General features: G+C 36.7%; 4 protein-coding genes across 6 annotated transcripts; 1 reads left to right on the forward strand and 3 right to left on the reverse strand.

The window, feature by feature from the left end:
* Positions 1 to 330: 330 nt before the first annotated feature.
* Positions 331 to 4711, reverse strand: LOC145574262 (uncharacterized). Its single transcript, XM_081632014.1, has 2 exons — positions 3784 to 4711; positions 331 to 1938 (listed from the first exon to the last, which is right to left on the reverse strand). Exons 1-2 carry the CDS (start codon positions 4439 to 4441, stop codon positions 704 to 706), a joined length of 1893 nt encoding a protein of 630 aa, XP_081488140.1. The 5' UTR covers positions 4442 to 4711; the 3' UTR covers positions 331 to 703.
* A 1542-nt stretch (positions 4712 to 6253) lies between these two features.
* LOC145575994 (uncharacterized) lies at positions 6254 to 11347 on the reverse strand. The gene is made up of 12 exons (XM_081633778.1): positions 11228 to 11347; positions 11093 to 11145; positions 10973 to 11006; positions 10349 to 10447; positions 10117 to 10265; positions 9635 to 9673; positions 9416 to 9508; positions 9205 to 9303; positions 8912 to 8986; positions 8061 to 8144; positions 7228 to 7293; positions 6254 to 6605 (listed from the first exon to the last, which is right to left on the reverse strand). Exons 1-12 carry the CDS (start codon positions 11295 to 11297, stop codon positions 6519 to 6521), a joined length of 948 nt encoding a protein of 315 aa, XP_081489904.1. The 5' UTR covers positions 11298 to 11347; the 3' UTR covers positions 6254 to 6518.
* Positions 11348 to 13101: 1754 nt separating this feature from the next.
* On the reverse strand, positions 13102 to 17772 carry LOC145575995 (grpE protein homolog 1, mitochondrial-like). Of its 3 annotated transcripts, none has more exons than XM_081633781.1 (6): positions 17522 to 17771; positions 14528 to 14669; positions 14196 to 14392; positions 13944 to 14111; positions 13534 to 13662; positions 13102 to 13383 (listed from the first exon to the last, which is right to left on the reverse strand). In XM_081633781.1, the coding sequence occupies exons 1-6, from the start codon at positions 17675 to 17677 to the stop codon at positions 13297 to 13299; spliced, it is 879 nt and encodes a 292-aa protein (XP_081489907.1). In that variant the 5' UTR covers positions 17678 to 17771; the 3' UTR covers positions 13102 to 13296. The 3 variants fall into 3 exon arrangements, with proteins under 3 accessions (XP_081489907.1, XP_081489906.1, XP_081489905.1); XM_081633780.1 differs by having other exon boundaries at positions 14477 to 14669; XM_081633779.1 differs by having other exon boundaries at positions 14196 to 14669; positions 17522 to 17772.
* A 2292-nt stretch (positions 17773 to 20064) lies between these two features.
* On the forward strand, positions 20065 to 24139 carry LOC145574264 (acyl carrier protein 2, mitochondrial-like). Its single transcript, XM_081632016.1, has 2 exons — positions 20065 to 20398; positions 23661 to 24139. The coding sequence occupies exons 1-2, from the start codon at positions 20189 to 20191 to the stop codon at positions 23835 to 23837; spliced, it is 387 nt and encodes a 128-aa protein (XP_081488142.1). The 5' UTR covers positions 20065 to 20188; the 3' UTR covers positions 23838 to 24139.
* The last annotated feature ends 169 nt before the right edge of the window (positions 24140 to 24308 follow it).

Raw genomic sequence — 24308 nt, forward strand, 5'->3', positions numbered from 1 at the left:
GATTTTTGCTTGAACTCTGTTTGTTTTTGCTTCTGCTTTCTTGGTATTTAACCTCAGTTGAATAAAAAAAAAAATAGAAATAAAATAACAACCAATACACAGTTGAAGCAAACCTGAGACTGTGAATGGGATGGAAGCTCTCCCAACAAAGACCCATTTCTGAGACAGATACAATAGCAGCAAATCAAGACTTTAAAATCTAACACAAGCACAGGCTTATTAGAACATTCTATGTAACCTTAGCAGAGAGTGATGTAACTTGGTTCTGTTTAATTAATAAAATCTCCTCTTTCGTTCCAAAAAAAAAAAAAATTGTATACATGACAGTAATTAAGGGGCAACAAATGCAGTAAAATATATACTTGGCTGAAAAATCTCTGGGTACAAAAGTCAAGCTCCAAATCTAATTGAACAGAAAGCGTTTTAGAAATGACAACTGAAAATTAAGCTTCAGGCTTGCCACTGATAATATATTAATATTACTCTGTATACTTGCCACATCGGTACCAACACTTCTCAGTTCTCAGAAGCTGGTTAGAAACTTCAACAAAAAAGGATTTGTTCCATGTACAAAACCATATACATAACAAAATGATTACATATTAACAACAAAAACAGGAAGATTACAGATGTTAAAGTGACGATGGCATAAGCATCTCCCAAAGGGTTAGATGTAAAAGCCAGATCTCAAATATCATCAAAGCTAGCTTTTACTCATGTTCCGCCATTTATCTTTCAAGTCTACATTTGTTCTTCCCTTAAATATGTCATCATATATATCCCTGATCCTTATCCAACTCCTACCATATTTCTTTACTGCTTCCCTCAATTTATCCTCTTCTTCTGGGGTCCATTTCTTCCTTTCTCTCATTGCATAAATTTTTTTCTCAGCATACGGATCCAAAGCAGACACCCTACTCCTCTTTGGACTAGTAGGTAAGCATAACCCACCTCTGCCCACATTATCATCAGAATCATCCCATTCATATGTATGACTAGTGCCATTGGGCTCCATTAAACTACACTTACGTTTAGGCCGTTCCTTTGGAATACGAGTCTCATTGCCTCGGGCATCTCCTGTAAGCTTATCTTTCTTCTCCACATTTTCGGTATTATTCTCAGTGGTTTCTCTAGGTGCATGGATTACTGGTTGTGTCTGTTTTGGTAACACGGCATCGTTGTTCATGTCATGATTTTCTACAGCAGTTGTATGACTGGTATCATGGTTACCTGCAGCACCTGTACAAGGCAAGGTTTTAGCTATTTCAAGAGCTTTAGGAAGAGGATCTGTCACAGACACATGCAGCTCCCTGGAACTGGTCTTAAGAGCTTCTTGCACTCTCCTCACTTCAGGTGTTACATGTACAACAGGAACTCGTCTCTGCTTATTTGTAGCATTCACACTACTCGTGTTGTCTGTTGCCTTTGTAGATGACGGGTCATGATCTCGAGAGGCATCAAGACAAGAATCAATCACAGCAGTATGTGGCTGCAAGGAGTTGGACTGAAGTGCTTCTTGCACTTCGTCCATTTTGTGGATCGGGACGTCATTGTCCTTGCATGACAAATTATGAGCAGCTTGAGAAGCTCCAACATGAGAATCACTTACAGCAGCATGCGGCTGCAAGGAGTTGGATTGATGTGCTACTTGTATTTTGCCCGTTCCATGGTTCAGGACATCATTGTCCTTGCATGACACATTATGAGCTGCTTGTGAAGCTCCAGCACGAAAATCACTCACATTAGCATGAGGCTGCAAGGAATTGGATTGAAAAGCTTCTTGTACTTTTTCCAATTCACAGGTCGGGACATCGTTAACCACGTTCATAGAAGATTCAGCTTCTTCATTAGCTTCAGAAATCTTTGCACCTCTGGGACGTCTAGTCTTCACTGCAACATGTTTCCGCCGAACTAAAGTCTGACCTTTCGGCAGCCAACCTAAAACAAATACAGATTATTTAATACTGAAACCTATATCAAAATCAGAGAGAAATATTACAAGATTTCAAAAATCAAAGTTGTAAAGAAAACTGTATTACTCCGTCAAATTAGTCTCATTTCACTCAAAATTCTTGTCCCAAAAAAATTTCATTTCACCTTTACCAATTTAATTATTCAATTTAAATTTTCAATCAACCAAACCCCATTATCTTCCTTTTTTTTTTTAATTCAAATTTAATTAACAAAACCCCTCTTTCTTTTTTTTATTCACTTTTTTAATCAACCAAAACCGGTTATCTTTTTTTTTTTTCTTTTTTTTTAAATTTTTTTTATATATTTACCTGTAATCAAACAAACCCCGCTATCTTGTTATTCAATTCACATTCCTAATAATTTGTGCAAAAGCCAAATGAGACTTTTATTTTTTATTTTGGGAGAGAGAGAGCACAATATTGCAGAAACATGTGCATTGGAAGAAAAACCATTTTAGTTCAACATTTGTCCACAAGTATGTAAACAAAAGGTCCTAGAAGAACTCAAGATCAATAATCAACAAGCACATGAGCTGAAAACAGAATTACAGAGCATCTGCCTGCTTCAAAGTCATAATTGTGGCTAAATTACCCCAAAAAGGGACCAAAAACTAGTGGAGAAATACACATAGAAATGTATCTAAGGAGCTCTGCAAGACATCAGATTCATCTTTCTGAAAAATATGATCATATGATACTAATTTTCAATTACAGAGTACTAAGCATGCATGGAAACCATTCCCTCCCAAGAAAAAAAACATACATAAAAACCAATTCAAGGGAGAAGAAAACCATCACCTACAGCTCAAACAGATACAAAACCAGTAAAATTACCGATTGATTAGCATAGAGCTGGAAAATCATGATAATGTGCAGTGTTCACATTTACTCCTTGCTGGTTTAAGGTTATTAAATGTATCAACTTTACAAGCTCCCTCATAGTACAATACCATTAGTCAGATGTGCTTCATGCCTCTCTCTCTCTGTAATCAATATAGTATGCTGGTGGCCTGATTTTATTTACAAATCAAGAGGGATAACCAACTCTTCTATTGGCAATCAGAGGGCACCATAGCACTAAAGGCAGCAACATGACACTGATCCCTTTCACCCCATTAACAACGACATCAAAGCCTTAGTCCCAAAATGATTTTGGGTCGCCTTACATGAATTGTCATAAGGTACCACTCCCTTTCACCCCCATTAAAAAAAAAAAAAAAAAAAAAAAAAAAAAAAAAAAAGGTACAGTAACCATTCAAGGATATTTCAAAACAATACTAGGACTCCACTTATCTGCCTATTTCAATTGAAGAATACCTATTACCAGATTTTGAGTTATATAGGACAATACCCTTCTTATATAGTATAAAGTCAACTATGGCATTAAACAGATGAAGGGTCAACTAGAAAAAAGCTACTCCGTATTTGTTATAACAAGGGTAAAGGTTGAATACATTCGATTCCAATTTCTGTGGGCAGATTAAATTGACTCTAATGTAATAAGGAGTGCTAAAACAGAATTCAACTCTGAGTCTATGATCCCTAAAGGCATTTGGTAAACCTTCAAGCTCCCTCATTTCTCAACAAAAGTATCACAAACTTCATTCGATCAAATACCGGTTCTTTATATGGCATTTTTCTTTTAATTTGATAATCTATGCAATGCCATTGCTGATTAAAATAGTAGAGCACTATAACTCTTCATCAAACAAGCTACTCTACAATTATAAGTTGACATACATAAATAAACAACAAAAACCAATAACACAACCAGAAAAACCAACAATTAGCCAAATCAAACAAATTCTACCTTGACTAGCAGCCAATTCGCGACACGGATTATCCGAACCCACGACATCACCACCACCATCCTCGCAAAAACCGAGCTTCTCCACCTCATACCCAAACTTGGACGCCACCAATTCAAGAAATGTTGGTCCCATACTCTTCCAAGCTTCCTTCAAATACCCTCTAACAGCCTTCAAAGCCTCATTCCTAGTATTCCTCATCAAAATCTTCTCACAAACACCAGCATCCCAAACTGCAGCTTCGACATCCGCCAACCACTGATTCGATTCCTCCGACGATAAACCCTCCATTTTACAAACCCTATTCCTCCAAATTCTCTCCACTGCTTCGAAATACTTCCCGTTTTCCTCCACGTTTTCCTCCAAAAATCTCACCGTACAATCCACTGCAACCGCACAATACGCCTTTTTCATCAAATCCGACGCCGTTTTACCCGCTCTGTGATTCAATTCCTCGATAAATTCAAGCAATTCTAGAAGTTTCTCGGAAACTGAACCATTTGAAGTCTCTGATTCGATTTTTCGCAGAAGTATCGTCTTCTTCAAGCGACTATCTTTGTTGGAGAAAGGAAGACTTGAGAGTACGCCATTGATGATCTTCTCGTCAATTGGTTTTCGCAAGAGGAATTCTAGTATCCATTTTGCCACTTTTTCGTCCATTATTTCACTGAAATATGAACCTTTAGCGGGAAATTTAGTTTGAAGATTGAAGGTTATTTAAGGTTTCGAAGAAGGGTTTGAGTGTCTAGGGCTTGAATTTGTTTCATAGGCTTGAATTTCGTCTTCTAGGGTTTGGAGATTTGGGACGACGGGAAAATTCTGAAATTATGAAATTTGGAAACTTCACAAAAATTGGCCAAATTGGTGTATAAATATCTCAAGTTAAAAAAAATATAAAAAAAAAAAAAAAAAAAAAACAACACCCTCTTATATAATAAAAATTGTTTTTAATGATGTACTACCTCCGTTAACGTTATTTGCAACATTTATCAAAAACAGGTGCTAACTATTATTTGCAACAAAACTATTTTTTTTTCAATATAGTAACTTTTTTATGATAAAATGATCAAAATACTCTCATTTAAAAATTATTAACACATAACATTACACATAATTACAAATTATTATAACTATAATCTAACTCAATTATCTAAACTTTTATCCAAAAAAAATCTGATTCATCCCTAATTTCATCTATCCACCATCTCTCTCCTCCATCTTCTTCCTTCTTCATTTCTCATCCCTCATTTCTACTTGTTTCGTGGGTGGATTCAGTAGATCTAGTTTGTGAATGGGTTTCGTTAGATCTGGTAGGTGGTTATTTCGTGGGTGTTGGTGGTTTGTGGGTGTTGGTGGTTCGTGTGTGGGTATTAGTGGGTCGTGTGTGGGTGTTGGTGGTTCGTGGGTGTTGGTGGCTTTCGTGGCTGGTTCGTGGCTTGTTGTTTCGTGGTTTAGGTGGTTCGCAAGTGGCTGTTTTGTGGGTTTAGGTGGTTTGCTGGCGGCTATTTTCGTGGTTGGGTTTGGTTTTTGGGTTTCAGATCTGGTGGTTTTTGGGTGGTTTTCGTGGTTCTTAGGTGGATTTCGGCGATTTGTGGGTGACGTGGGTGGTTCATGGGTTTTGGGCGGCAGGGGTGGTGGTTCTGGGTGGCATGTGGTGGTGGTCTGGACGGTTCTGGTTTGATTGCAATTGTTTTTTTGTTTTTTTAATAAATTTGATTAATAATTAATTACTTGTCCATAACTTTTAATAATCATGTTTAAGAAGTTTTGCCTAAGAGTCCGCACAGACCCCCTTTGTTGCAAATAATTGTTAACAGAGGTAGTAATAAAAATTACTATAGAGTTTTTAGTTTAATTTTGATTTTGTTTATTGAGGGATAATTTAATTAGAGTAAGAAACTTTGTTTTAAAGTTTTTTCTTAATGTCATCAATTAATTCGTTAGGAGTAAATATAATTACTCCGTATAAAAAAATTGTCAGGAATAAATAATTGATACAATGGGTAGATCTGTATTATATACAAGTACTTATTTATTTGTAAGATACTCCGTCATATCATCCAAGACAATTAGACAACGATTTATTAATTGGTCAACTAATATGAATTGATACAATTGTATGATACATTGATTACTTAGCTTGGTCTAGTGGTAAGGATTATACCTTCCTGAAGCTTAGGGTTTAATTCCTACTAGAGACACTAAGATTGTCTGGACAATATTTTTTAGAAATATGAAAAAGACGCCGTAGCAAACCCACATGTATCAGCTCCAACTCTCCAAATGAATAAAATGGTTGTGCACCAGTCCCATAACCTCAGACTGCCCTAAAAAATTCCGAATTAGGCAGCCACCCAACATTGCACAGCAAGTTTATATTTAGTCTCTTTAGGTAAGCATCCATCCCAACAATGCAGATGCACTAGTTGGCCTCTTGAGATTCAATTATATACGTGCAGACACGATATAGAGTTTCATAAACCTAACATAAGTGCATGGCCAATCGGCCAACTTATCAAGGCCATGTACCATGTGTATTAACAAGGTGCTAATGCAGACATTCAAGTCTACTTTACAAATTACATGGAGATACTGGTTAAGTACATCAGCACATGAAACCAAAGTGTTCCACCATATGTTTTAACACTGAATCAAAATAAACAAGTCCAAAATCTGACTCCTCTCATCTAGCAGCCCCAGCAAAAGATGGTGCAGTCCGCAGATTCAATCAAAAAACTCATTCCTTCTTTGACTTGCCAAACAGCAATCCCAATGAATATATATTCCCCTTTTTTTCAGTTGCTTCTACTCGTCTTGCACCGATCTTGCAGTGACAAAATTGCCAGATCAGCAATTAGGAAATAGCAGCATGAAATGAGGAGAGGGGAAAGGAAGAAAATAAAAATTCCTGAGTCCTCGGCCTCCAAAAAGAGACGCTAAGTCAACAGTCATAGTGAGTAGAAAGGAAACTAAATCAATTGCTATGAATCATCTCTATTACAACATCTACAAGTGCATGACATGCACACCTGCTAATATCCCACATGCAAACAGAAAACATAAGATATTATAGTTTCAAGCTTTGAAATGATCTAACTTTTTGACATGCAAGGCTTGCAGCTGTAATTTCTAACAAGTCAAAATATGCAAATGTCTAAAAGAGTGATAAATGGAACCTTTGGACAAAGATGAAAGTCCACTCATTGTTTTGAGGTAGGGAGACTACACATTAGGGATGTTGCAGTTTACTTTAAAAAAATGGAACAAATTCATAGTGTTAGTGTGGGGGAGTCCTATAAACACAGCAGTTTAATTAAAGGATTATTATTGTACGCAAAAATTTAACCAGCAACTGAGCCATCAGCTCATCTCAAGTGTCGCAGGGACGACCACAAAAAGAAAGGACAATGTGAGAAACCAATGACATAAAATGAAAAAAGCAATACCTTATCCATGAGCCAAAAGCCAATTGTTGGCATGTACTGCACCAAATACATCACTCCAAGCACGGGCTGAGAAAGTAAAGGAAAAGTTAGCATGCAAGCCAAACCAATGTACAAAGGTCCAATTAACTGAAGAGAGGAAGAAACATGAGTGACATCAATCAAAAGCATGATATCTATTGTGCAAAAACAAAATTAGGTCTTATTGCAAAGAAAAGATACATATGTACAATGTACTATACAAGTCAAAAGGTGCTCAGTGCAGATCCAAAATAGATGATAAGAGTACAGTAAGGTCTGGATGCAAGTGTATTCTTACTATTAGTTTCCAGTCTTCCACATAAAACCAGACACATGATGCCTTTCCAAGGCTACCAGCTGCATGTATATTGCACTCTTTTAATTGCAAGTGTAACCATCTTGCCCTATAGAAACACATTTAATCTTCTATGACTCTATGAGTCTCCTCTTTCAAACGACATTTAGATCCATCTATCACGTGTCAAATGAATAACCCTGCAACCTAAGTCCACTGCCCTATAAGGTCCCCCCAGAGAAGAGGAGGTGGGTCATGCGACACTGAATGATATTGAGTCAGGCAAAAGGCCACCTTGCTGTACCTAGGATTTGTAACCTTAAGACCAATACACTAGTATTACTAACTGATTAGGGGATTTCAACATTTGATAAGTATTCAAGGACAATAAAGTATCCAGTACAATAATTCTTTGTAAAGACAAATACAGCTACACAACTGAATACAATTCACATCTTGAGGTGTAAAAAACAATATAACTGACAGCCCAAACTCAATGAAAACAGAAAAAATAACTTACTTGATATGATATCCAAACTTCCTTCAGACCATGACTAGCAGCAATTATTGTGAGTTTAGCACACCTTTCAGCAGAGAGACGCTTCTGCGACCACTTAGAAGTTAGAGCCATGAAATTCAAAGCTAGGTGACAACACGAAATCCCGAAAGTCTTTGAAATAAGATCAAGGTGACTTCAAACAATTTAATGATAGCTAACTGAATCATTGATTTTTAAAAAAATGCTAGGGGAAACAAGAAAGTTTAGACAGAAAAGCATTAATCAGTGTGCAAAATTGCAAATTAACCAATTTGTAAACTAGAACAGAGACCAAATAAAGTGATTAACTAATTTGTCCGTCTGCCTTGTGGGGGTGGCACACTAGCACTGCTGTTGACCCGTTGTAGACCTTGTAGCAGTAAGAGCAAATACAAAATTATAAATTGATTCTCACATCAAGCATATTCGGTATGGTCAATAGTTCCATCCATCTTGTGGTGATTTAGGCTATGTTTACTTCACCTTATTTTTGCCTATCTAATCCAAACTTATTATTTCTGATGTATCAAATTGTCTGATTTTACCAACCTTTGACCTTATATGTGCACTAATATATAAGGAAAAAATATAAAATGGGGTCTTATTAGATTTATATTAATGTTTTTTTTTTAATAAAGTTTCATAATTTTTTTCATTACGGAATTAAATATATTTAGCGACAAAACAGAAATCATGCTAATTTTACATACAAATAGAAGGCTAAAAGTGATCACATATACTTATGATATGTGCTAAGAGAAAACATCAAAATAAAGATGAAAAAACTACAATATGATAATATAATGCACCATAGAATGAACAGTAGCACTGACCTCAGTAGAAACAGTAGTTGATGTCTCTATTGGACCAGGGCAAACAACAGTTACCTTGATTCCTTTCTGAAATAGCTGCATGTGCATAACCAGACATTTATAATTTCTTCAGAAATCGAGATAATGCAATAGTCTATAATCAGCCCATAAAAAAATTATGTACCATTTGGGGAAAAAAAAGGTAAAAAGAAAAAAGTTCTGGGGGTTGAATATATAAACTGTGATTAAAAAAAAATAATAAAAAAAAAAAATTACATAAACAGTGGATTTTTGATTGAGGAAGCGTAGAGTACCTCTGAGCGCAAGCAATGGAAGTACCCATTCAAGGCAAATTTAGAAGCACAATACATGGCTTGACCTGGTGCAGGTGTCTTCCCAGCAGCACTACTCATCTAGCAGATGTAAACTAATCAGATTACACTTAGTCACAAACTCCTCTCCTCTAGAGAGATTTGAAAGTAAAGTACCACTCTTAAATTATAATAAAAGTTTTAAGGTACATACCACCACAAAATGACCCCTCCCTCTCTTCAGCATGTAGGGAGCAAGTAATCTGGTCAAAGATATTGTCCCAAAAACATTTACATTGAATGTAGCCTATACGAATAAACATATTAATCAGCTCTGTAAAATGAAGATATCCCAATGACAGTGAACTATTTGAAGCAATGTGTTCTAAACTGGGAAGGTTGTGATTGTTTGTGATAGTTTGACCAAAAATACCTTAAGGCTTTCTTCTGTGACATCTACAGCTGCAGCTTTCTGCAAAGATTAACCAAACCATGGTTATAGATAAAATGAAATATATAAGGGCATATATAAATTCTGTATTACAAAGTAGCATAAGGTAAAATACTGTATTCTAAGGGGTGATGGGGGTAGTCTAATAATTACAGAATAAAAACTACCCTTCAGCATTATTTCTAATTAGGATATTGAGAAAAGGTAGGTTCACCCAATACACTTTTCCAAGCTACACTTTATGAAACACTAAGTGGTGTTTTCTAGATAGAGTTTCAACTGAATATAGTTGTTCTTATAATTTTTACAGATTGAGAATTTATCTAAGGCATTATCAGTCATCCATACTAGTTTCGAAAATAGTATTGACTTAGCATATATATATATACTCATTTATCTGAGATACCTCATTTTCAAAAGCATATACAAGACAGTTTCAAGTATCAACACTAACTATTACATACAGGACGTTCATAGGCGGCATTGTGAATCATGTAATCAACACCAATACCGGGGAAGAAGGCTTCTGCTTTTTCTACAGCCTCCTTGAGGGATTCCTCTCCAGATGCCAAATCAAGAGGTAAAATCTTGACCTCGTTTGGGGCATGCTTACCTAAAACAGAATTAAAAGACCTGATAGAACATATATAATAAGTTCATATTTATTGATACCACAAATAAGTGTTAGAAGTATACCGCTAAGTTGGCTTTTGACGCGCTCCAATTCAGCTTCATTTCGTGCAGACAATATAAGTTTCGCCCCTAAGCTTGCAAACTGTTTAGCAAGAACCTCCCCTTCAAAATCACATTGGAGATGGATGTTAGGGCCTTAACATTCTCCAATCCTCCTCTTTCTCATGGAGAATGGTAAAACATTTATTTCAGATTAGGGCAGTAATTGTTGGAGATATGACCAAATAATGTACCATAATCTAATAAGAGTACTTTAAAACATAGTTATGAACAATTAATCCAATAACAACTAATGGAATTATGGGTAAGATGGTCTTGCAATAAGCTAACTGTTGACACTCGTACGATATTTTAACCCGAATAGTAGCTCATACTAGTCATACATAGAAAGATTTTTGGCATTGTTGCAGATTATTTCGAGTGAGATAGAATCATTCTAGAGTTTGTGATCAATCAATCAATTCCACTCCAATCTGGAACCACAATAAATAAACTAATACAATATCAACAAATCAAGAGTTCGAACTTGTTATTCAAATCATACACATCATTTCAACATACTTCAAATAATTTAATACTCCAAATTTTGATGATAATCAATCAAATAAATCAAAACTGATCACATACCAATTCCGCGGCTAGCTCCAGTAATCCAAACAACCTAAACAATGGAACCCAATCAAAATTACACTAATCTAACAAAATGCGCAATACAAATTCACAACCCAATTGAAAACAAACAATTACCTTATCTTCGAATTCCTGGCGTTTAAGCTTCTTCGAATGTAGGGTGAAATCAGCTGCAAAGAGTGAATTTGAACAAAATTAAACCGGAAATTAAGAGATTCATAGCATAATTTGGGAACAAAGAAGAAGAATTACCATCAATAACGGCGAATTTGATGATATATAGGATCACCAGAATAGGAAAGAGGATATAGAGAGACAGCATTTTTGCGCTCTAACTCAAGTCCTAATCAATATCCAAATACTCGTAGCTTGGTACTAAAAAGGAAAAATATGGGCCATCTACAAATCACCGTTCTTATTATTACCATCGTTTCCTTTTAGTGGTGACAAAGTAATTTTTTACGTGTCATAAATAATACTCTTGTAATTATAAAAAGGGTAATGATATATGTAGCGTTTAGGGATATGTATAAGCATTAAATATGCTTTTCAAAATAGAATTAAGTTGGAAATTCATGACAAAATCACGCGCAAATCGGTGTAATTAATGTTAAATTTTCCTGAATTTTTCCTTTTTGAGCTCTTATACATAACTCTTAGGGTTATGTTTATCATTTTCCTTAAAAGAAAATAAAAGATTTTTTTTTTATCCAAATGAGGTATACAATACCAAAAAAGAAAACAAAAGTAGTTTAAAATCATATTTGCGTTAACCACATCAATTTAGACAAAAATAATAGTAATTTGTAAGTTAATATTGGATCAAATCGAAGTGTATGTTTAGAAAACTTGTTTAGGTCATCATGGGGCTCATTTGAGAGGGGGGAGGAGATATGATTTGATCCCTAGATCTCAGGGATATATCTTTTGTTATACAAAGTACGGTATTATGTATTTTTTTTTTTCGTTTCATTTTATTCGTCTCAGTTGTCATTTTGTTTAGTTTTCAATTAATATATTTAAGTACGAGTATTTATTTTTCACTTATGCATTATTAGAAAGTATTAAAATTTGATAATTTGAAAGAAAGAAAACTTAATAAGATGCCATACATATACGTTTATCTTGTACGGAGTAATTATCAAAATTCTTCATAATTGTGGTCGTTTGGTTGGGGTTAATCATCAAAGGGAATGAGAATCATCTGCCCTCATTCCCTTTGTTGTTGTTTGTTAGATCATTTTTCCCATTCCCTTTACCCTCTTCATTCCCCCAAATTCCTCTAAGTTCATTCCCCACCCCCCTAGACTTTTCCATTCCCATTCCTTGACCGCCATCTCACCACCATACCACCACCCTCTTACTACACTCACCACCAGGAAATCAGCCACTGCACCGCCGCTCCACCCCCAACAGTTCGCCGAACCTGCTCCGATCGTTCGTCGCACCTCCACCGCCCTTCCCCTCCCTCGTAAAACTTTCCCCAGCCCTACAAAACCCTAAAAACTCCCCTCCTTCCCCGTAAAACCGTCAGCCACCTCTCCCACCACCCTAGAAACCCTAGGCGCTAAGGTTTCGAGGGTGGTGGGAGAGGCGGCTGACGATTTTACGGGGAAGGAAGGGAGTTTTTAGGGTTTTTCTTGCCTAAGGGAGGTTTTTCGAGGGAGGGATGAGCCACGGTGGGGCCAGCGAGGGGTTGGGGAAGGGTGGCGAAGGGCGGCGAGGAGTGGGGGAGGGCTGGCGAAGGGCAGCGACTTGTTTGGTGGCTGGAAAAGGTGGAATTAATGAAATATGCGGTGGTGTTGTGGTGGGATTGTTTCCCTTTGTTTTTAAAACAAATAACAAAGCAAAAATAAGGTATTTTCATTCCATTCTCTTTATTCATTACATTCCGATTACCCCGTGGAACCAAACGGCCCCTTAGAGTAATATGTTAGGGGTAAATTGGAGCCCCTGCTTAAGTGGTGACGTCACGAGTGTCACCAACTTTTGGTGATAATAATTGACCTTAATTAGGTTCTAATAATTGACCTTTTCACCCAATTGACTCAACATCCCGAAGATTATCTTGAAAGTCACCGGTAAACTTAACCTGTGATCACTTCATAAATTACAAAGTAGAGCTAAAATGTTGCTTTGAAGCTCATTTATGTTGTAATTGCAATAAATTTCAAGGGAAGGAGACAAAAAATAGTACCACGGAGGCAACTATGCAAACCTAATTTCAGAAAAGTGTTGTAATATACTTCGTATTAGACAATCGCAAGCATTGACAAAATTCTCAAGTATAATGAAGGGGCTCGGCTGAGATAATCTGAGCTTCAAGAGTTGGCCTCGTCATTTTCTACAGCAATTGTAACACCAACTTCAGCTGGTCGGATGATCCTGTCGTTTAGTGTGTATCCCGCCTGCATATGCCAAATATAATTTACTTCACAGATAATCAAGGCAAGCTGATACAGATAGGAGCTAAATTTATTTCTCCCTGAGAACCAAGAAACCACATCACATAAAATAACGTTCTAACATTATTTCTAGATCAGAGCACTGGACATTACCTTGAGGACAACAGCAACAGTACCAGGAGGCTTAGAATTGTCAGGAACTTGAAACACAGCATTATGCCTGTTCGGATCAAATTGCTCATCGATAGATTCATATTTCTCAACACCAGCTTTTCTGAAAACCTGAAATAATAATGCTCTCTTAGCAAGAATAATATGTACAAGTGATGTGGACACCAAAATTAAATGAATTTATACAATCATGTGATCAAGATCAGATTTACCAAAACTTTATGTGGCAAATGGAGAAACATGATACCAGTACATTCAACAAAGTCAGCAGTATAAAAATTACAAGTAAACAGGTAAATTTAAACGAAGATCATAAGGGGAAGAGGGGGGTGGAAATCATGGAATAAAATTCAAATAACTAGGTGGTGACTACAATATGCTGGAAAGATCACCTCTCCAAGCTGCTTTTCTGTCATTTCTACACCTTCCAGCAGGGTCTTCAAAAGTGGCATTGCTCCAACATTATCCTGAGAGACATCAATTTTATTGACACTCTCTCTGGTAACAGAAGCTGCTCTGCCAAGGTTGTCTGCAACATCTAGTAGATTCTTCGCAAAACTCTGCAGTATGAACACACAATGAGTCACAAAGTGTTTCAGATGTGCCACTAGAGAAAATGAAGTATCCGAATCATAGACACAAACCTGCACTGCAAATTTCTTTGAGTTCTCTGCATCGCGTCGTGTTCTTTCCATTAAATTCTCTAATTCGGCATAACTACGAAGAAATTTGTCTTTAAATTCAGCAAACTCTTTTTGTTTGTTCTCCAGGGTTTTCTCCTTCTCCAGCACAAGTTTTACCAGATCTTCTTTGGAAAGGTCATCCATGTCTTCCTCGGAATCTGAATCAGAAAAGGCAGTTCTTTTAGTGCCTCGACTTCGTCTTTTGACAGACTGAGACGTAGGTTGTGATTCTGAAGTAGAACCTTTTTCCTGACTTTGTGCAGAAGTCTCACTGTCTGCATTAAATCCCTCACCTGATTGCGTTGCACCGTCAGCACCACCATTATCTCCTTTCTCAGCAGATATCCCCTGCTCTTGTTCAGGAGATGCAGTGGTTGACATTCCACGATGTGGGAAAGCAACAATACTACATAGTCCATTATGCAAAGGAGATGCCTGGCCAAAACATACAAAATAGCTTGATTTCGTAATTAAAATATATATAGAGAGCCAAAGACAAGATTAGCATGCATTTCAAAAAACAAAAATAAATATGCAAATTCACCATCAATGTGCGTTTAGTAAGGTCCATATCAGACATAAAGGTTTAAACCTCTCAATTCTCACTTTAAAATCTAGCTACAATGGTGTTAGGGATAGGAGAAGCAGACTTCACATGTACAAATTACTGAATCAGATAGCAGTAGCACGACAATCATACATGGACACCTAAAATCCAATTCTCATGGCAGCACCATATGAACATAATATACAAGTATACAACTCTACAGGCCACCACAGATTTTAATGATAATTGAGAAAAACCTCTTTTAAGAGATTCCAGAAACTTAAAAGCTCTCAAGTTGAATTCAGTAATAAAGAATGCATTGTTACTTAAGTAATATATAAAATTTTGAAACAAGAAAGGCTGGAACACAGGTAGTAGTCACATCTCCACAATGAATTCCCCAAAAATGCAATCTACAGTTATATTATAGATGTATGAATGGTGATGAAAGGCGTTAAAATTCTTGACAAGGTAAGATATCTTAAGAGAAATAACAACCTTCACTTTAGAAGGGAATGTCAGACGCTCAATACTTAAACTGTTTGATGGCAAATAACAAGGGAGTAGAAAATACTTTGGCAAATAATTGAAAACAACTTTAAGCGGAAAATCTAAAATCACTCTCATTTTGAACATGTAATAACTCATGTTTGAGTTTTCAATACTACAAAGTCTAGCCAAAATCCAGCAATCAACCCTGTAAGAAATCCAAAACACAGGCACCCATCTACTGGATACACTTCAGAGTAATACCGTAAAAGACATAGGGGCAAGGAAGAGAACAAAGGTCATTCTGATCCTTACATGATTATGCTTATCACAAGGCGCACAAACTTGCATTGACAAACAAAAAGTAAAGCAAAGGGTAAGCTAAAAATGTAGAGTGTTATTAGCAATTCTATAACATTAAAACCAAATTAGGTCGAAAAGAATCACCGCAGCAACCCAACTGGATTATTCACTACCTTCTGGGAATCCCTCAATAACGAAGAAATAAACTATGTTTTCAATTTCCCTAGTAAACATTATATCCTTTATGACCTTAATGTATAACTATGTTTTCCCCTCCCAAGTGATAACCCAAAATAAGCTCCATTCACGATTAACATGCCCAAATCCATGATACTAGTAGCCAAGTTTGATCAAAGAATTATCAACTCAGAAACTCCACTAGATTATTCACTACTACCCAGCAATAAAAGGCAGAATGTCAACAAGAAAGAAAAATAATTTGTCAATAAAATAAAGGATCGGATCCCAAAATTCCCTGTCACAAAAGCAATTATGACCTTGTAAAAAAGAGGGGGGGGGGAGTAATGGTAATGGGTAGCGTATTTTTTGCAAGAGAAGTCCCATATCATGGTTTGTGGTAATGCAACTCTGTCCCCAACAAGTTTTTCTTGATAATTTTCCACTACCACTCAATACCACTTCTAAAGTAGTAATGGGTGGTGATGAAATATAAGTATCCATATAAAACATGAGGGTACCATGGACAATGTCACTAAACTTCCCTTGCTAAATGCAAAAAAACCCATCAGATTACGGCCTACGATACAGGCCACAAATTAATATGCATCATTATTTGGCAACCTACTAGCCCCAACACTTAACAAGAGCAAGATAACGAGATGAAAGTTAAATTCTAATCGCTTACCCTTATATTTTAACTTTGCCTAGTGCATTAAGGCCCTTTTAGTTGAAGGGATTTGCTGGAAAAGAAAAGAAGGGAAATGGTTTTAATATATTCTCATGTTTGGTTTGATAAATGACACGAGGATTTAAAGGAAACTAAAGGAAAGGAAGTGGGAGGAAAGCCTCTTTATAAATTTTTAGCTTTCCTTTCCTCCCATTGGAGGAATTTGACTGTAAATAGAAAAATAAAAGTTGTAAATCAATTTTCCTTTCTCTTCCCTTCGTTTCCTTTCATTAACCCAAACATTGGAAGATAATATTTCTTTCCTTACCGTTCCTTATTTCCCCTCCCTTCCTTTAACTATTACTCCCTCCATCCCACTTTAATAGGCCACATTTAGGCCGCATATCTTCTAGTTAAATTATGAAAATGCTCATATAAATGGTTCTCTTACTTTATTTAAAGACTTGATCCATAATATTATAGTAAGTTGCTTGTTCTCAAAAATTGTATGTATCATCAAAAACATTTAAGACATGTCGAAAGAATATCACCCACTACCCAAATATAGCCTATTAAAGAGGGATGGATGGAGTATTAGCTAACGATTTGCTATTTAGAGATATTCTAATCAATCAGCATATCCTAAACAATACGAAGTACATTACTAATATTTAAACCCAAAATTTTACCATGGTATGGGACCGAACTTAATGAAATTTTGCTCCAAATTGATAAATAACAACTAAAGCCTTAAACTCTCCAAGAAAAAACCAATTATATAGAGCAACAAGCAGGCGAAAATAGGCAAAATAAGAGTTATAATATCAAAAAATTTACTCCAATCCTCAAATCACTGATCGCAGAATAAGATATCAGTTCTAAAATTTCAAAATTGACATTTCAATACAATATTGTTGCTCTTGAAATTCATAATTAAGCAAAATATGCATACAAATAACAACTAAGTTGAATTCAAAGAATCTAGCGTAATTCCTTAAACCCTAGCAAAACCCTGCTGAACAAAATGAAACCTGATAATAGCTAAAACAATTAACCAAAAATAAAAAAGACAAATATTCAGCAAAAATGGCGGTAAATTACCTTGCTGGAAACGTGGGGAAGAGAGTGAAATCGATTACATAGGACAGAAAAAGGGGAATTGAGTTGATGAAGAGGAGGAGGAGGAGAGAGAAAGTAGGCCCGACATTGGGAAAGCGTAGTTCTCGACGCTCTTCCCAAAACCCTAGTTAGCGACATTTTCAGTGGTTTGTGATGGAGAAATCTAGAGAGAGAAAGAAATGGAGGTTGATGAATTGAGGGAGAAGGAAGAAATTGTCTCAAGGTTGAAGAAGGTTCTTGGAGAAGAAGCTAAAAGAGGGGTTCGAAACGGCGTCGGATTGGGGTAAAGTTGGTTAATGCTCGTCGTTTTGGGAGTTTTTTTTGAGAATAATTTGATTTGGATACGTGGGAGTTGCGACTTGTGAGGGTTTTTGGAAGGGTTTAGAAGGTTTGAGAACAAGTCACAACTCCCACTTGTAATCATAACAATAAGGAAATTTTTGTTAGATAACACCTTTTAAGAATGATTTGTTGTGAGAAAATACCTTATAAATTTATTTTTTTTTATGAAAACACACCTAATTCCAGAAATTATTTATCAAATAACACCTTAAAGTGGTTTCCGACCTATTGACTTGGTTTAACGGCATTAACGACGATTTATCCCCTTCCCTTCTAATTTTTTACCTTTTCTTTTCCTCCAACTTTATTTTCTCTCTCCTCTCAATTTCTTCCCCAATTAAACCATTTTATTTCCCCTGTTCTTCCACCCAAACTCCATTGCTCCCCTTTGAAGAAGGTGAACTCCAATTTTGAGATCCAATTTCTGCAAATTTACTCAATTGGCATAATTACGAGGTATGTAAGTAGCTTTAATTAAAGACTTATTCCATTAATTTTGTTGATTTTGCGAATTATCGTTAATTAGGGTTTTAAATTCGAATTAGGGTTTTTGATTTAAGGGTTAATTAATCCCAACAATGTTTTGTAGGATGGAGGGGTGGTTGCAGCAGTTAGCCTCTGTTTTGCTGCTATCCGTGGTAGGAGCATTGCAGGTGGGGCGACGACTTGCGATTGCTGCCGATAGTGCGTTGGCTGCGGTGGTCTGGCAATAGTGACGGGTTGCGAGTTGGTGAGTTGCTATTGTGAATGGGTGGAGAAATGGGAGGTGATGAGGGTGTGATTGGTGGTTGATGGCTATGTGTTCATTTGGTGATGGATGGAGTTGGTGGCTGGTTTGAACAGCAGCAAGGCGAGCAGGGGATGGTGTGTGTGAGTGGTGCAGGGTAAGCAAATGGTGGGGTATATGATAATGAGTAGCATCAGGGGAGGGAGTAATTGAGAGAAGAGATAAAGAAATTGAGAGGAGAGATACCATAGAATTAGAGGGAAAGAAAGGGTAAAAAATTAGAAAGGAGGGGGGTAAATCAACGTATGTGACTCACACGTGGTGGTCAACGCCGTTAAACCAAGTCAACACGCCTAAAACCACCCTTAGGTGTTATCATACAAAAAATAAGTGGTATTAGGTGTGTTTTCACAAATAAAAATTTATTAGGTGTTTTCTCACAACAAATCACTCTTAAAAGATGTTATGTGACAAAATTTCCTAACAATAAATATAATCCGGTCTGGAGAGCTATGGGTGGCCAGAGCACGAAAATAAACATCTCACTAGGTTTTTGATGTCTCGTTTGAAGTCGGAGAGTTCAATATCGTGTATTATGTTTGGATACTTTAATGAGATTATTTCTATGGCTGTAAAAGATGGCGGGGTACCTGGGGAAGACTTATGGATGTTTTTCAAGGGATTATTGATGATTACAGCCTTGTGGGTTGAGAGATTTGGGAATTCGACCACACGACATAGGGGAATTCATCGTAGACTTTCATAAGAGAGCGTCTTGATACATCTTTAGCTGATTCAAATTGGTTTTCTATGTGTCTAATGGTTTAAAGTTTGTCATTTTTTTATTTATAGATTAGGTCATGCCATGATTATGCTTAAAGCTAGCAACTACTATGAACAAGGAGAAAAAGGGAAATGTTTCGATTTGAAGCCTTGTGGTTGTCTAGTGAAGAATGGGAAGAGGTATTGACTAAAAAGGAACTACTCAAAGATTAAAGATAACCTGTTTTGTGATCAATTACTCGTTTTTCTTCTTCTTATTATCATTACTACTCGTATTTTGTAAATATTTACCCAAAGATGTGAAAAATTTATCTAATACCACCCACTCACAGTTTTCTTTCAATTTAGGGTCTGTTCACATTTACAGAACTAAGGTGAACTGAATTGAAATGAATTGAACTGAACTGATTGGAGCTGAACTGAATAGAGTTGAAATGAATATTTTATGAGAAAAGGAAATTAGGTTCTGAACTGAACTGATTGGAACTAAGCTGAACTGATTAGAGCTAAACAGAACTAAACTAAACAGAAATTAAGTTGAAGTGAACAGACCCTTGACCGTTTGTGGGCTCACACTAACATTTCTCCCCAAAACGGATAGTTGTTCACAAAACTGTGCATATTTGGGTAGTGAAAATAAACATAAGAGGAAAGTGAATGATATACTAGTAAAAAGCAAAGGCAAAGAATCGAACACCCGAACCTAGAAGAAGGTCTCTCTCTGCAGCCACAAAACCCTCCGCAAACCCCACCATCGTCGCACCTCCATCTCTCTCTTTCTCTCTCATCCCTCAACAATGGCGGCTGCTCGCAGTGCAATTTTGAAGTACATGAGGCTTCCAGTTAGACCTCTCGCTCAAAACCCTTCCATTTCATCTTCCTTCAACTCACTCTTCTCTCGCCGCCATTTTTCCGATGAGGTACGAGGTTCTTTCCTCGACAAGTCCGAGGTTGCTGATCGTGTCATTACCGTCGTCAAGAACTTCCAGAAAGTCGACCCTTCAAAGGTTTTTTCATTTTTATTATCTATCTGCTAAATTCTAATTTCAGTTTTCGATCTTGACTATTTCGATTTATTGGTTAAAATGTTGTTGATTTATATTGTTTATGTTTGTAAATTAGGTCAAATTGATTCAACTTATATGGATTTGTATCTTATTGTGTTGATTTTTGGTCAGTTGGATTTTGAATAAACCAATTAGGGTTTTCCAATTAATTTTAATTTTGTTGTTGATTTTGAGTAAGTTTAAATTAGAGATCTTGCCTAAATGTGTCCATCGTAAAGAGTTGACGAAATGATTTTCATCAATATGCATCGAAATGGGAGTTTAAATTGCTTATAAATTAGAATCAGGGTCAATTTTGATTACTGGGTATGAAATCGAAAGTGTTCTGTGTGTATTTTGATGATTGTTGGTTCACATTCATGTGGAACTAGTAGAGTAGAAGAAAGAATTGTTCTCTTAGAAGCTGGAATCCTAAGTGGAATAGGAGGGCAGGTGCATTAGTTTATGTTTCGCTGTGTGATCTTGGGGAAGTACTTTTCAGGGCAATTGATGAATGTGTAGGCTCCGAATGTCTTTCCACTCGCTTGGGACATGCTGTGTATGTTTGCTTACACGAGTTAATGATATAGAGAGCTTCCCCCCAACTGCGCCACACCATCAGTCCATCACTGTCCTAGGGTGCCAGGGGTGGGCGTATGGGACTTGGGAATTGCACAATCTTTATCATATATTATTGAGCTGTCCAGATGGTCAAGCATGTGATGCCCTGTATGTTCTCATAGGACCAGCATATTTAGTTTCGGTTTCTTTCCCTATGTATGTTGTAGTCTGGAACTGCAATTTTCACTTTTCTATTTCTTGTCTTAAGAATTATATCAGTATCACTGTGTTTTAACAAATTTCATTTCTATTAAGATGTCTTATTGCTAGATTGGCATATAGTATCTGGTTATGAATGATAGTTTATGTTTGTTTTGTATGTGGGTGTTATTTGTTGGTTGTTCTGGCATTAGGACTTAAGAGTGAAGGATGTAACTCTATAGCTTACAATAATTTTACAATTGTCCCACATGACTACCCATCTTCCCCATTTCACTTTTAACCATATCCATTTGCTTGTTTAGCAGCACGGCTATGGGTGACTCCATGACTGTTATGTGTTTTTTGGTATTAGGTTATAAGTGGTCTTATGTTTCTTTGATTTTGGTCTTTTCCTATTTGTTCTGTGTGCCGTTAGCTTTTTACATTTCATTTAAAAAGGGACTATGAGAAATAATATAGATAGACTTGGTCACACAGAATGTATTTGATTATTCATACTTGTAATATATCTTGGATTGGAGGTATATGCTTTTGCAATTTTGCAATGGAGTCTGTTAGTCATGTCCCCAATTTGGAATAGTGCATATTATCAGCATTCAGCAAATTAGACATAATAGTTATTCTATAAGGAAAAGACTATGAAGTAAGGCGGAATGATTATAGAAATACTATTTTTTTGAGAATTGGTTAGGTACTCTTATTGGTATATATTGTAAAAAAAAAAAAATCCATGCATCTTGTCAAGTCCTCTTGAGGAATTGCAGCTATAGCTTTATCAAGGGTTTTTCCCATCCACCATGAATCCTTAAATAAATTTAGAATCCACCCATTGCCAACTACCCACTTCATCCTTATCTTTTCGATTGAGTCACCGCTTTCGGGCTATCAGCACATTTAATAATCCCACACCTTGCAAATTCCTTTCCAAAGAGGTGAGTCATTACTTTTGGCCACGGGTTGAGGAACACCAACCTTCTTTCTCATGTATTTACTTTGTGACACCTTCATCCGTAGCGCATTAGGAAGAGTAAATATTCCCCATCCCAACTTCATAAGAAATGCTTCATTATTCCGACTCATCCTCCCTAAGCCTGTACCCCCATTACTTATTCTCCCTATGCCTTAACTCCCATTGACCTTTGGTTGGCAAACCTGCTCCCACTTAACAAGATGGGGCTTCTTCTCATGCGTAGACCCCCATATAAAAGATCTGCTGCAAGCTGCCAGCTTCAATCTCTTAATAAGTCAATGTTGGCAGCTTAACCGTTTGCATTATATATGTAGGTAGGGCCAAATCACCCTTACTCAGTCAGTCAATTCGGTCTGCCAAGGGAAGCCGGTTGATTTTCCATCCACTTAATCTATCTCGAACTCTATCAATTGTATATGTCTAATTTCGGTCACTCGCTCATGGAGTAATGGAACACCAAGATACTTGCCTAGGTTAGATGTAAGAGAAATCCCGACTAATGGCTTGCTTATTCCTCTACTTTAATGACTATATGCAAGTGGTTCATACTGCTCCTCTCATCAGTAGCTCCTTTTCTTCTACAGTGAACCAATTCCCATCCTAACCTGCATCCTATCGCTTACTATCCCTTTCCCCAATAGCTATTTTTGATCTTTGTCAACAAACATCCAGATATATTGCTTACTATTGTGATTCTTCCTTTTTTCTCTGGTAATCCACTGGATTGGAGCATTTACAAGGTATGCTGGTGTCTTCGTCTGAAAATCTTTAGCCCAACAAGCCATTCAGCTGAATCTAGAGGAAATGCTCGATGCCCTGTTGGTATTATCTTTTTCGCCTGAGTTTCATAACTGCCCATGTGCATCAAGTGAATGTATGCGTGTTGTGAGTTATGGCTGCTAATACTGCCGATTGCCTAGCCTGTTAATTGCAAGGAAATGTTACAACTATTAGAATTAAAATGCTAGTATGTGAGCACTTGTTTTTATAAAGAAACAGATGTGGTTCTTTATCTATTTCTTTGCTTGTCGGACATGCGAATGCCCATGTCTACCCAGCGTGTTGTCCAGAATTCAACCTGATATACTTTAGAAACTGCACCTATTGGCTGCCTTAACACAAAAAACAAAGTCAGTCAGTCTTTAGGACTTAGGTAATACTCTTATCAAGAACAAGAATTTGTGCATGTTTTGGAGTATCAAAGGAGTATTAGAGATTGAACCTGCTTAAGATATTTTCTGGATTCAGGTCCTCAATCACCTGCTTCTGCTCTTTATATCTGCATTTGTATATTGGCTGTACTTGCAATTTGTCTTACAATGCCTTTTTCTTACATTCAATTGGTTTTAATGCCTAAGGTTCTTATGCCCTTGAGTGCATGACTCTCTTCCAATATCAGGACTTGTACTGGGAGGATTTGTTTTGCATTTTTGCTTATATGTTATCGCTTATGCTTGTTTATGTCCTCAGGTTACTCCCAATGCACACTTCCAAAATGATCTTGGGCTTGATAGTTTGGATTCTGTTGAAATTGTGATGGCTCTTGAAGAAGAATTTCGCTTTGAGATTCCAGACAACGAAGCAGACAAGATCAACTCCATCAATATGGCAGTTGACTTCATTGCATCTCACCCTCAGGCAAAATAGATGGAGAGTTTTGAGGGCCCTTTTTCTTTGATCTCTGGTTTGATATGGATATTGCTTTAGAAAATATTTAGGGCTGTTCTTTCACTTTTAAACAATTTAACGTGCTTGTCATACCCTCTTAAATTTGAGGTGGTCTTTTCCCCCTTATCCAAATACATTATTGTTGCATTTTATGTGTGTGATTCTTGTATTTGGAGACCATTTTTGCAAGGCTGGTGTTACAATGGTATCATTCCGCCAAGAGTTTAGAATAATTGTTGTACATCTTGAACAAGGTAATAATCGACTTTTTATTCATGCTTTGTTATGTTATTCTTAATTAACTCATGTTTTAACACTGTGCTGCTGCTAATAATTTATTATCTGGTGGTCCATTGTCACTTTGTTAGCCTCCAACTTTGAAATTTCTTTGAAATCTCTATCAGCTTGCCGTGTTGCTTCCTTTTCCCCGCTATATACTTCAGAAGTCAA

This window comes from Chenopodium album, chromosome 13 (assembly GCF_948465745.1).
Source record: "Chenopodium album chromosome 13, dcCheAlbu1.1, whole genome shotgun sequence".
Classification (NCBI taxonomy): domain Eukaryota; kingdom Viridiplantae; phylum Streptophyta; class Magnoliopsida; order Caryophyllales; family Amaranthaceae; genus Chenopodium; species Chenopodium album.

What these genes read in the sequence shown, in the direction of transcription:
- LOC145574262 (XM_081632014.1), bottom strand. Translation starts at nt 4,441, where the DNA reads ATGGACGAAAAAGTGGCAAAATGGATACTAGAATTCCTCTTGCGAAAA. An exon ending in CGAATTGGCTGCTAGTCAAG is followed by an intron (nt 1,939 to 3,783) that starts GTAGAATTTGTT and finishes TATTTGTTTTAG; the next exon opens with GTTGGCTGCCGAAAGGTCAG.
- LOC145575994 (XM_081633778.1), bottom strand. Translation starts at nt 11,297, where the DNA reads ATGCTGTCTCTCTATATCCTCTTTCCTATTCTGGTGATCCTATATATC. An exon ending in TCACAGAAGAAAGCCTTAAG is followed by an intron (nt 9,509 to 9,634) that starts GTATTTTTGGTC and finishes TTATTCGTATAG; the next exon opens with GCTACATTCAATGTAAATGT. An exon ending in CAACTACTGTTTCTACTGAG is followed by an intron (nt 8,145 to 8,911) that starts GTCAGTGCTACT and finishes AAGTGGTCGCAG; the next exon opens with AAGCGTCTCTCTGCTGAAAG.
- LOC145574264 (XM_081632016.1), top strand. Translation starts at nt 20,189, where the DNA reads ATGGCGGCTGCTCGCAGTGCAATTTTGAAGTACATGAGGCTTCCAGTT. An exon ending in AGAAAGTCGACCCTTCAAAG is followed by an intron (nt 20,399 to 23,660) that starts GTTTTTTCATTT and finishes TTATGTCCTCAG; the next exon opens with GTTACTCCCAATGCACACTT.
- LOC145575995 (XM_081633779.1), bottom strand. Translation starts at nt 17,677, where the DNA reads ATGTCGCTAACTAGGGTTTTGGGAAGAGCGTCGAGAACTACGCTTTCC. An exon ending in CAGAAAAGCAGCTTGGAGAG is followed by an intron (nt 13,663 to 13,943) that starts GTGATCTTTCCA and finishes TTATTATTTCAG; the next exon opens with GTTTTCAGAAAAGCTGGTGT. An exon ending in CTGTTGCTGTTGTCCTCAAG is followed by an intron (nt 13,384 to 13,533) that starts GTAATGTCCAGT and finishes TGGCATATGCAG; the next exon opens with GCGGGATACACACTAAACGA.